The sequence below is a fragment of the Montipora foliosa genome, chromosome 1 (assembly GCF_036669935.1).
Source record: "Montipora foliosa isolate CH-2021 chromosome 1, ASM3666993v2, whole genome shotgun sequence".
Lineage (NCBI taxonomy): Eukaryota > Metazoa > Cnidaria > Anthozoa > Scleractinia > Acroporidae > Montipora > Montipora foliosa.
In genome coordinates this window covers 40913055-40925663 of record NC_090869.1, presented here as the reverse complement: position 1 = coordinate 40925663, position 12609 = coordinate 40913055, and the positions used below count along the sequence as shown (strand labels likewise).

At 37.3% G+C, this 12609-nt stretch overlaps 2 protein-coding genes across 4 annotated transcripts in view; one reads left to right on the top strand and one right to left on the bottom strand.

The window, feature by feature from the left end:
- LOC137998533 (uncharacterized) overlaps nt 1–3017 on the bottom strand; it is a 10969-nt gene extending 7952 nt beyond the window's left edge. Inside the window, exon 1 of one of the 3 annotated variants that reach the window (XM_068844619.1) lies at nt 2801–3017. The gene's annotated coding sequence lies outside the window, so the exon portion shown is untranslated. Of the gene's footprint in view, nt 1–106; nt 1480–2800 lie in introns of those variants that run through there. The other 2 variants (XM_068844623.1, XM_068844625.1) reach the window with 2 other exon arrangements.
- A 2165-nt stretch (nt 3018–5182) lies between these two features.
- On the top strand, nt 5183–11830 carry LOC137998501 (DAP3-binding cell death enhancer 1-like). Its single transcript, XM_068844616.1, has 6 exons — nt 5183–5712; nt 6077–6218; nt 7669–7714; nt 8463–8549; nt 9291–9401; nt 9752–11830. Exons 1-5 carry the CDS (start codon nt 5533–5535, stop codon nt 9382–9384), a joined length of 549 nt encoding a protein of 182 aa, XP_068700717.1. The 5' UTR covers nt 5183–5532; the 3' UTR covers nt 9385–9401; nt 9752–11830.
- Nucleotides 11831–12609: the final 779 nt, after the last annotated feature.

Here is a 12609-nt window from a genome sequence, read left to right as displayed (position 1 = left end):
AGTGGTGTATGCGACAGTTTGTGTATATAGAGAATTGTATGGGAAAATCACCGATCGTAAAAAAATTGTGTAAATAACTATCTCATTTGAAATAAAGTTTTCCTACCTCAAATGTGTGACGAACTTGTCTCTTTTGCCGAGTTTCGAGCCATTCTGACGCCGTTTAGTGAAGTCATCCGGAAGGCCGTTACTGAAATAATTATTTCAGTAACGGCCTTCCGGATATACACAAACTGTCGCATACACCAAGTATTTTCAGCTTGGGGAGCCTGTGGATATATAGAAGCATAAGAGTTGTTGGAGCCGCTGAAATGCAACTCCACCTTTGTGAGTGCTCCCCGTGGCTTAAAAGCATCGCTTAATATATAGTTTGTCATGTTCTTTTTTTTTTTCGAGCATTGGCCATTCAATCTTTTTTTTTTCTTTATGAACTCGTTTGATGGAAGCACATTTCCTTGTTTTATTCTACCACCGATCGACGCAGCATCGCAGTTTCTTTAGAAACTGACCTCCTGATTTGAATCTTACCAGAAGTAATGTGATCATAGTTAATAGATGTAGGCTGGTTATGAAACTCGACAAGTTTCTTTGTTTCACGTTTTCGTTCGCTTTTTTGGCCTTGACCCTGCACAAAACCCGACAAAAACACGCTTTTTTCCGCAGGATAACTAATCAAAAGCTTCGACTAATTTATTCGAAATTAACTTGCGAACCAAAAACAAAAGATTCTGCAGGGTCACGGTCGGTTCAACAACTAATTGCGACTGCATTGTTCCTGCTTTTGAAATTCCCAGGGTTTCATAACCAGTCCCTAGATTAACTATGTTCTGATATTACTTACACTGCTTATACCAAACATTTAGATCCCCTAACGTAATACTGAACAGATGATGCTTGGGAAGTTTCCAGCTTAACATACATGTAGTATTAGGTTCTAGTTTACTCCCAGTTTCTCTTTAAAGTATTGATGAAATTGATATTAATAATAATTATTATTGTTATTGTTATTGTTATTAGCAGTGCAAACGTATGTATGCTAAACGATAGCTAAAGCACAGTAGAGCGCTGTTGCATAACCTAAAGGCCAACTGGAAATAAGAAAATTAAAATAAAAACTTCTTGTAGAAACTAATACATTAAAATGTCTTCTAAGTAGAGCTTGAAGGGGAAAAAAACTTTCAAATCTCCTTGTCTGAGACATGACATTAAAATACTTAGAAAATGCTCTACTAGTGCCTTATCTTATGTCATTATTTTGAAGTGGCGGGCAATGTGTAAACTTGAAGCTAACACGGACTTCTGCATCTTTATCAAGACTTCTTTACTCTTCCTTCCCACTAAAACTCTAACAGTTCTCTCAAGTCCTTTGGAGTATCCTCCCAGTCATCTAGAATGATGTTGTGCTGGTCTATGCGGTATCCTTTGAATTGTTGTTTTAGTTCCAGCCGCAAGGGGGCATACTTCTGTATCTTATAATTATTATTATTATTATTACAAAATAGTCGTTATTAAACTTTTAATTTACGTGTTGATGAAATCCAAATTTAGTTTTTTTTCCTTTTTCAGCCTTTTTCATTGCCTAAACTATGATGCTTTTTAAGTGATTGGCTAATCCCGATGCTTGCGATCCTTTACAAGCCTGCGAACGCAGACGTATTTCCGACGACCGCCGCAAATACGTCTGCGTTCGCAGGCTAATCCTTTACAAGCATCATTTGTCGTTCAGGAAGATTCGGATCGCATCTTACTGGATGGTAAATATGAATAAGATTAGGATGAGCTGCTCGAAAGACATCGATCTATGTGTAGTTGACAAATCCACATCTTCCCATCCCCAGCCTTTGAGTGTACAGTCCGTGGTGGCAAATAGGCCTGTACGGCGTGCAAAAATCTCCCAATATTTTTTTGATGATGGCAACTTTCTATATTCGCGGCACAAAATTTATGTTGTTTTCTGGCCGCAATTATGTTTATTCTTGACACTTGAAATTTATTTTCTAGTTTGCAAACCTACGGAAACAAAGGCTACGCACATTGTATACGGTGTACTATCGATTTCCGGCCGCTGTGAAGTGCTAACTTTTTTTCCATTTTTGTTTCAAGCGCAGAACATTATAACTACAGCATTGGTCTGACGAATGTAATGTTTTGACAGGTGACTTAAATCTTTCTGCCCTTCCTAAAAACTTTGAATCAATATTTATTTACTTTTGCATCAATATTTGTTTTGCCTAAAGGCAGGCTAACAAAATGTGTCCCTTGCTTAGTTCGCATTTTTGAGGGTTAAATATAAAAGTTTCGGTCCTATGTTTGTGACCTCAAGAAAATGTCTACGAAAGGCAATAACATGCCAGACATCTCGATGGTCTCCCATCCAGATATCAACCCCACCCAATTAACTTCAGTGAAGTTTTGTCGTGAAAATATCTCAATGGATGTAAGTGGAAATACGAGAATTTAATCAAGCTGTTAGTTAGTATTGACCACTGTCAAGATGAATTTGGTGATTCACAATTCTTTCTCATGTATTTTACTGTACATGATTTCACACGAATAGTAGAACTAATAACCACAGCAATTCACGCTTTAACTTGCTGTGAAAAAGAAGTTGAAGTGAACATGGAAATGATCCACATTTCAACCTCGATGCCAATTAGTTACTCGATTCCCTTTTATTTTCTTCAATCTTCCCGGGTTTATTATTTTACCAGTAACTACATGTCTTCTCATGGGGATATTTACGTTGTATCGTTTCCTGAAACACGATGCGTACAGTGTAGTTATTTTGGCTACAACTTACCTTCCTCTACTAACTATGCGCTTACTTACGATTCAGAGTCTATCCAAGGGCAAAGTATTTCAATCCTAAACGAAATAAGGAATATGCGTTTCTTTCACATTTTAATGTTCAGGAATGTTGGAACATGAGTCATAGTACTCGTCGCTTATTGAAACCATCTCAGGAAGTACATGGTCGTATCCTTAGACTCCCAAAGCGACTGTCGAACGCACCAGCCTTTGCCACGGCCTCTACTCCTGCAGGTACGCAATGCGTGCCTAATTTTTTCTCTTCTCAACATCAATTATTCGATTTACTAGTAAGGCCCGGGCAATCGGCTTCAACATTTGTTTCAAAAACCGTTCGATTTTGCTAAACAGTGATGCTGAAACCGTTTACATGTTATCTTATTAAAAGAAGAGGACACTAAATACCATTAATGGCCACACAATTCCTTTATTTAGCAAATTGGTGTGCATATTTGAATTATAACTTTTTGAACAATATTGAAAAATCTCCAAACCAGAGCAGAGTAGCATCATTCACTTATATGTGACTGAATGTCGACCCAGGTATTTGAATATTAACTTTTTTAAATTAACAACTATCCATCCTAGTCAGATGGGGCTAGTGGTGGATATTCACAACAACAACAACAACAACAACTTTACTACCGTGTTTAAGTGGAAAAAAAGACTTACAAATATGTTGTAGCGGGAACAGTATAATGACAGTAATTGGTAAAAGTTAAGTTACTCAGGATAACTAACTCAGAAGCTAATCTAGCTGAGTAACATAATGAAGTAATTGAATTGAGTACAGTTCGCAATCTAAGATTAATAGAAGAGAAAACAAAAATAGTAAAAAATGGAAAGCAAGAGGAAAAGAGAGCCCGTGGAAAGAGTCTAAAAAGTATGGAGGATTTGCTCACTGTATGGAATATTCATTAATTTATGAGTAGCCCTGTATAAGGTTGAGTTTTATTTGTTCTTTGAATTGGTTTGGGGAAAGCTGTTTTGTTTTGTCATTTAAATCATTCCAGGCTCCAACCGCAGCATAGCGAATTCTAACGTTAATAAGTGGATCTATCAGCCAATCTAGTTTTATGTTTGTGGCTGAGGATACAGACTGGAAAAATGATCGGAAAGATTTGAGGAGAATATTAAAATGAATTGGTACGTAAATTGGGCTTTGTGATAGCATACTATTAGTCAGTTAGCTAAGTAATTCCAACTTTTAAAAAAAGGATCACTGAGTAGTATGAGCATCTGGCCAGTGAAGAAAATATCATGATGCGTATGGCCTTTCCTTGGAGTGTAATAATTGGCTTTAATGTCAGGTCGTGCGATAGGTGTTACGTACCCCAAACTAAGAGCCCATATATTAGAAATGGAGGGAGAGCAATTCTTGGTTTTCACATGACGTCACGACCGCCATGTTGGTACCCTAAACAAAGAAAAGGCGGCCATGTTAGTGCCCCGACCAAATCCTCCGGGAATTTAACTCTATTATTATGCAAACGCTTCCTTTTGTTTTCGTTGAAAAACATGGCTGTTGTTGTTGGGGGGGGGGGGGGGGGAAGGGCGCGGCCGCCTCGGTCCCCCCCCCCCTAAATCCGCCCCTGCAGCCAAAAAGATGATGACACCAACCCATAATACAACCCCTCGCCCCCGTATCAATGTTTATCGCGCAATAACTTCATGGAAAAAGCCAATAGCTTTTTTTTCTACAACTTTCAAAGGGGGGAAGGGGTGAACTGACATTTGGCATATTGGGGTGCAGAAAGTTTTGGCCGAGATGGTAGAGGCGATCCCTGTGGAAGGCTACAAGTAACTGTTCGGCATAATCTAAGTTTATCAGGTTTAATGATACAAATTGTTTTCAATTACTAATAGACAGGAAGAAAACCAATCTATTGAGTGTAATACCATGAATGCCATAATCCTCTGGCGTTGATAATAGTATATCGAAATAGTATACCAGTGATCAATAGAATATACAATGAGCAATAGTATACTGAAGCCGCGAAGCGGCGCAGTTATAAATATCCACCACTTAGTATATACTAAAACAGTGTAATAATATAGCACAAAAAGATTATTTTAACTCATTTATTACTACAACGATTACAACTATGATTTTGCGAGTTGCTCGAAGGTGAATAGCGATACTCACCTTTACGTCACCTATTGTCATGAATGTTTCTAAGGTTCTTTTGTTCTGTGGTTGGCAAAATTTAGATATCACGGGCCACTGTTTTATATAAAATATAGTTTGAATGATATTTCTGGCAACGATGGCACTGGCAGAGTTTCAGTACGCTTAGCGGCACCGTGAGAAGTATTATATTACAAATGAAGAGTCAAATGTCTCAGCCCAATGCTTTGAAGAACCACGTCACATTGTTCTCATTTATTATTAACCGCCACAATGTCAACATCCCTACAAGGCTCCTAGTTACGAAGTTATCAACAAGCATCAAGAAAAAGCAGCCTTAAAAAAATATCTAGAAAAGGGAACTCATTTCTTATTGTTTTAAAATTCTTCTATTTTGTTTTTATGATATCGAGGAATAGTCACCGCTTAATTTTTGTAGTCCGTGCGCCGAAGACCACTGGATGGATGCACCTGCAAAGAGCCTGTGTGTACTGATATAAACAGCATTTTTATTGGTCGATGTGAAGAATAAGCCAATCAGAGATTTTGATAGATTATAAATTATCGCTATTCTAAATTTTTTGGGGCAAGTAAACATGCACACGGTAGTTGATCTAATGGCTGAGCGAAAAGAAGAAGAAGTTCGCAAAAGAAGCAAGGAAATTCCATCATGGGCGCCTGGAGGAACTGATTATGATCCAAATCTTCCCTATGGGCCTAAAGTTTACGTAGCTAGACGGAAAAAGCCCGATCCGTGGTGGGTGACAGTGATAGAGGTAAGGCTGTCTTATAATCCACATCCATAATTATAGGCCGGAAAATCGATGAAAACATCGTTAGTTTGGTTCCGTTAGTTTACGACCTTGAAAACTCAGTCCACCCCTTCGATTCCTTGGTTTCTCGTCGTACTGTTTTCTTTCGAATTTTAAGATTCTAGACATTTAATACGACAAGTAATTACTTTGCATGCTTGTCCAACACAAGTTACTTGTTAATTAATAACAAGCTGAATCTTTTATTTACCGAAGATGCGAAAAGAAGTTCTTGGAGACATCCAACAGGTCTCAAAATAGGCTAACTAGTGTATTCTTCCTCTTTGTAATTTCATGTTCAAATGATCTCGAATCTTCTTGCCTACAGGTTTGTGTAGTGGTTGGGGTCCTTCTTTTTTTCTTGTATATGTATTATTGCATGGATCATCTTCATTTTCACGTTCTGAATGCCTACGCCAACGTTGGAGTTTCTCATGCACAGCATCATGTTGCTCATAAATACCTCAATGGTAAGAGACCTTATTCTACAATAATTGTGGATTTTGCACACATACAGTATATATTCTCTATGTGGGATGCCATAGACATACCACGTCTTAAAACCAGTTGAGGTTTTTGTTTTTTTTCTTTGTAGTCCCAAATGTGCATGCCCCAGGGATAGTAGATTAACCACTTGATAAGAATCAAGCCCCGAACCATGCCCCGAACTCGAGGCCATCGAGCCTTCAAAGCAACTGAGATCACATGATGGTTTGCTTTGTAGTTAAACATTGCAAGGGGTTTCAAAAATGGTAGCCACCTTTCAGAGTTCAGCTTTGACCACATGAAGCAAGACTTTTCTTTTTTAGTTCATTCATGCATAACTTTGTGGATGAGACATTATAACGTTGTCTAAAAGTGGCATTCTGACCCAGCTGAGCACTTGCTGGCTTTGAGAGTCAACATGCCTGCTAACTGCACTTCTTAGGGATTCCATCGTCATTCCTCCCAATACAGGAATCAAAAACATGAAAAGAATGTTAGAGAAAAGCCTCAAACAACCAAATATTAAAAAAATCAAATACAAAAAGACATATTTTTCTACTTTGTTTTTATACACAAACGAAGTGGCTGATCTGCAGTCAGTATTGACTATTCCAAAGAATAATCTCACCATTTTAAACTGGCATTCCTCAAGCTTTAGCAAAGCTTTAGTAAAAGTAAATTCAGTGATGGTATTGCTGTGTTGATGGTTTCCAATTACAAATTTAGTAGCATTAATAATAAGAAATAACCTATATTTATGTTTTACAACAAAAATACCTGCTAGTTAAACTACAGATTCATCTTTCTGGTAAGCTCTCGTAATTTTCCAAATTTTACCCCAAATTGTAGTTAACTACATGTACCTGAAAAATTTGTGTTGACTGTTTATGCATCCTGTGGATATGCCCTTATAGGCCTCTTGTTCATTTAGGGATTGGGGGAAATGAAGCAGGACAGCAAGGGGGGAGGGGGGACTGATGCAGCAGATGAAAGGGGAAGTAAATACAGTGTTTAGCTTTTTTGCTGATCATGTGTAAACGAAACAATTTCCCAACGTAAGTTAGAGTAAAGGCATAAAAAAAGTACCTCTTAGATATCCAATTTCACAGGTTTTATTCTATGATCTATGTTTTCCTGCATTCTTTGAATAGTAGAGTAAGAAACAAGAGTAACAAACATCTTATAAACCTTGTGGTTTGACATTGTGCTTTTCACCCAAGCTGTAACTTTTAAATTAGTGATTATAACTTAACCCATGGGTCTTGATAGATTTTACTCTCTCTTACGCCAGACGATTTCACTCATCAATGGTTGGTTCAGGGTTGAATGGGTTAATAAAATCTGTTAATGAGAGCCAAGTATTGTTTACCATGATCATACATTTGGATGGATACATGGCACTGATTGATGTTTTGCTTCAATGTTATATTTCAGGAAAAGGAGTACCCAAGGATGAAAAAATGGCATTTTATTGGTTTAGGTTTGTATCCTTAGTTTGTTCTGTTGGTTGATGTTTGTCCTGAAAGATTCTGAGTTGTCCTATTGCCTGAAGATATTGTGAGCGACATATTTTTAGGCTTTGCTACAATTAACCCATGAAAATTGGGATCAAAATCATCAATAGCAAATTGTTCTGTCATAGTGATTAAGGTGATGTAAAAAGAAATGAATAATGTGAAATTGAGTGAAAGTGAAAGTTACAGTAGGTGGCATTAGGCCTCCAGGCGTTGTAAATTCAACCTTCTTTTTACATCCCTGAAGTTGAATATTTTGATGCAGTTAAGTAGCTTATTTCCTTATTTGAATGAATTTATTAGAAGCAACAAAGTCTAAGTTACATCACCATCTAAATTGAGTAATCTTACTTTCACTATTTTTTCCTTTGGTGAACTATAATTATGTGTCATAGAGTCTCCACATGTGTACTTTGTAATAAGAATGATTATTAATGTGTTGGCCATTATGCCTAGACCAATGCAGTGGTTGACACATCACCAACATGCAACCAACATGTTAGCTGACAGTTAAAAAACTGAATGCATCGGCTCATGTGTTGGCCAATGCGGTGGCCAACAAGTAAACAGTAAGGCTGCCAAGTTGGTTGGATTGGATTTGTTACCATAACCATAATTTTGTTATAGTCAATTTAAGATTTTGCTTTGTTATGGTGAACCCAAATAAATAAATAAATGAACAATGAATAAATATGAAGTCATGGTGTTTTATAGGGAGGCAGCAAAGAATGGACATGGACATGGAGCGTACAATCTTGTTGCAGGACATTTGCAGGGTTATGACACAGATGTTGAGGAGCAGTAAGATCATTTTCATTAAAACACCCTCAGCTGATAGTGCTTGTAAATTATATTCAGATTGGAGCTACAATTTCAATTTGTGTTTGCAGTGAAAATCATCATGTAAAGGCACCAATGTTCAATGTTATTGGAGAGAAAAAATAATTTAATAATTTATAATAATTTGGTACCTTTCTGAGGAAGCAAAATTCAGTGACCCTGAACTTCAACGATCTCATGCAGAAAGCGGGTTTAAGCGCTGAAGATTATTTTATAGCTTTTAAGATTGATTGGATGTCTACTTCTGCCCACGATACGACCACAGAATTTTATACATTAGACATATTACTGATCATCGTATTCATTATAATACATATGTTGTAGTTAATTTTTTCATTGGTTAAAAATGTTTCAGACTAGTTTGTTTTTTGTTTTCCTTTGTCTTAGATATTATCATAACCTGAAACAAAGGAAAGTGTTAAACATTCATCATTGAATTTTATTACAGACATTAAACTTGTTAGGTTTTTATATATGACCAGTTTAAGAAACGATTTGAAAGGTTCAAACTAATCGTAAATGTATATAAAACACAACATATACATGGTTCATGTATCCCAGTTTAGAATAGACTGGAATCAGTTTGCTGCTATTAGTCAAAAGCTTCTTGTCTTTAACATATTTGAAGAATTTTTAATTTTTGTGGAGTCATATTTATGTAAGTTAAATGCTTTGCTGGTATGGCTTGGTCTTATTTTGCAGTGAGGTAGAGCCTCTTCTTAAAATGGCAGCAGACAAGGGAGTACACCAAGCAAAGAAAGCTTTGAAGGACTTATATCCACACAGATACAAATGATTCTGGCACATTTTAAGGTATTTAATTAAGGTTGTGGTGTAGGATAGGTCTCTGGTAGAGATCTAATAAAGTAAACTATGCATTGTGTCATTGTCAGCTTCTAAGAACTTCAAGACATCTTTTCCACGGTCTGTTTTATAATTTATTGATATCTGGACAACAGCTTTCTTAGAAATGTTGGCAAAAGTAGAGTAAAATAAAAATATTCTTTTTATAAATTTCAACCCATTGACTCTTGGGAGTGAAAGGGTTAACAGATTTTACTCTAATGCCTGATGATTTTACTCATTGACTGGTGGCATCCTTATTAGAGCGTTTGAGGTGTCAATGGGTTAACATTGTCTAATGGTGTTCCTTTTCTCTTTAGGTTAGAGAATAAAGTCACGCAAATTTGGCACCAGCAGCAGGAGCAGCACTGTATTGTAGATAAAAGTAAATTTTGGGGGTGTTGTATAAAGGGCTTGTTTGAAGCAGAGTTGATTGGTTCATCAGGTTAGGTTAGGTTTAGAATTTTTGTCTCCCGAGTAGCATAATTATTGAGATCTTGGTTTCTGCCACCAACGTCCGTCATCCTACCTTAGTGTTTTACATGAACACACATGATTCGTGCAGTCTACAGTTGGAGGGATCTTTTACAGAAATTATGGAAATTTTCCATGTGATTAGAAGACAAATTTAGCACTGGTAACTTTGATACTCAAGTTCATTTCAAGTAGGCCAGAAGCAAAACAACTTAAACTGTATATACATTAATTTGATTTGGTTCAATTTGTGTTAATCATATTGTTGATTTCAGGTAACAGTTTACAGTGTCCCCAATTAGTGCTCCTGTGCTAAAAGACTACACACAAATAACATTCCTTTCCCTTTTTGTCATTTTATTTCTTCAATGGGCCTTGTGTCTGCTTTTGATGAAAAGGTTTTTAGAATGTTGTTTGGGTGTAATTAGCGTCTTATGAATAATTTAGCATGCTGTTAGTATAAAAAGACATTATTATGATGCAATCACAATGCTAATAGTTGTTAATGGCAGCAAGTAATGGCAGCAAGTAAAACACCACCTTCACCATTGACACCTGACGTGACCTTAGTGTTCCTTTTTTGTGACATGTAACACTTCTAACTTAAATGTTGACAAATTCGATTTCACAAATTCAGGAATGCACAATCGTTAGTTTTACGTTTTGGCTTTTTCACCAAACTTCCTTGCAGGGCAATCAACATGCAAGTGTAAAGCAAAGAAAACTATCATTTTCAAAACTAACCCTACAACAAACATGTTTACAAGAAAGGAAAACCTTTCCGTACAATTACAGAGTCAGGAGGGAGTAACTGATAAAGCATAAGGTGCAATAATGTTAGGATGGCATAACAAGAAAAGCCTGTGCCAACTTTATGGTAGTGATTCCAAGGGTAAAAAACATTTTTTTTCAGAATAAATGAAGATTTTGCTCCAATGCTAAAAAAAGACAGGGAAATAGCCTAAGATGTATTGTTCCTGTTACTGCTACTTCAAGCTGGGGGCTTTTAGAGCAATAAACATTTTCTAGTGTAGTCTTAAGGATCAAGTTTTTCAACGGTTTTGTATTGTTCATTTTGTAGTCTTGGTTATTCAGAGATTGGCAGTAGGTATTGCACTTTGATGGTAATCACTAGTGTCCGGCCCCCAGGGGGCTGAGATTTGGCATTCCCAAAGGGCAAGGATATTTTTCAGTCAGAAAATTTTGGTTTCTTTTGGACTCAAATGTTTCAAATTCTTCGACTTTAAAGAAAGAAAATTTGTTAACAGAAAAGACCGGTGTAACTGTGGCAAATAATTTATGAACAATCAAGTGAACACCGACCAAACCCATCACATGATCAACAAATTGACAATGCCTCTTAGGGTGTGGCATTATTGGAAATCCATGCAAAGCCAGGGAAGGTAATTTCAACTGCCTCGCTCTGTGTAATGCCAGATCTCTTTCCCTGCTGAGCATCTGAAAACGGGCATTCACAGTCCGGTGGGGGGGGGGGGAACTCCCATATAAACCCTAAAGGAGACCTTCACTGCTATGGCTACATGTGATTGGGTTTTGCTCAGAACCCCCTAAGTGAGAACAAAATCTGAAATTTACATCCCTAAGCGAGACGACGAGCATCCCTCCCCTTTTTATATGGGAGTCGGCCCCGACCCCCCCCCCCCCCAACCGGGATTCACAGGTGCGATACAAACACTTACTGTTGTAGAAAATTCAGTGCAATGTACAGTTCAGGTAATTGTCCTTATTTCTTGTAATAATGATTAAAACGGGACAAACATTTAAAAGAAATAATTGTAGAAAAGATACAAATCTTAATATATTATTAGCATTATTTATTGCATATTCTAAACACATTGTATTTTGAAAGCACTACACAGTTCACGTGATATTTGCTCTTGAAATATAACATTTGGTCAACTTGAGTGTCTGTGTGCAGTTTTGATGGTAGAGCAACTGGCAATGAGGGGAAATAAGAAAAGTGTAAAAGCTTATAACGAGATAATAAGCCGAGATTTCTTAAAATCTTAAAATGGTAGCAAGCAAGTGCCAAAACAATTCCAAAGGCAGGTCCAAAGGCAAAGGCATTGCGCGGTGAAGCGTAAAGCCTGGGTTTCACTAGCGACGCAAGCGCAAACACAAGCACAAACATAAGCAGCTTATGCTATTGAAAACGAACGTCAACATAAGCATCAAAAATCAACCACGGCAACCGTCATTTTGCTCAGACGCAGGAAATCTGGAATGAGAGCTTTAACTGGGCAGACGTAGCAAATTTCCTTGTGCTTATGCTGCGTTTCGTTTTCTCACAACGCAAGTGAACACCAGCATAAGCGCAAACACAAGCAAAAGGAATAAATTTGATCCTTGTGATATGCTTGCGTCAACTCCGTTTTCACGGTGAAATAAAGTATCTCCCTTGCCCGCTGCTGTTCGGTTTGTCACTCCTCATAGATCCTCGAGTCATTCGAGATTCGTTACCGAAGTTTCCTCAGCCTTTTTTTTTCTTGTCAACTACATGATCTGCGTAAAAATATATATGACTTTTACATGTTCTGTACTTCAATTACAGTGCGACGCGCCTTACCGTGGCCACCTAATATAGTTTTTAACAAATTATCCGCCAGTCGGAGGGTGCGAATTGGATTGACAGTAACGCCTCCTTGCAAAGTTCGTACAGTTTTAAGTTGACGTATTTACACGT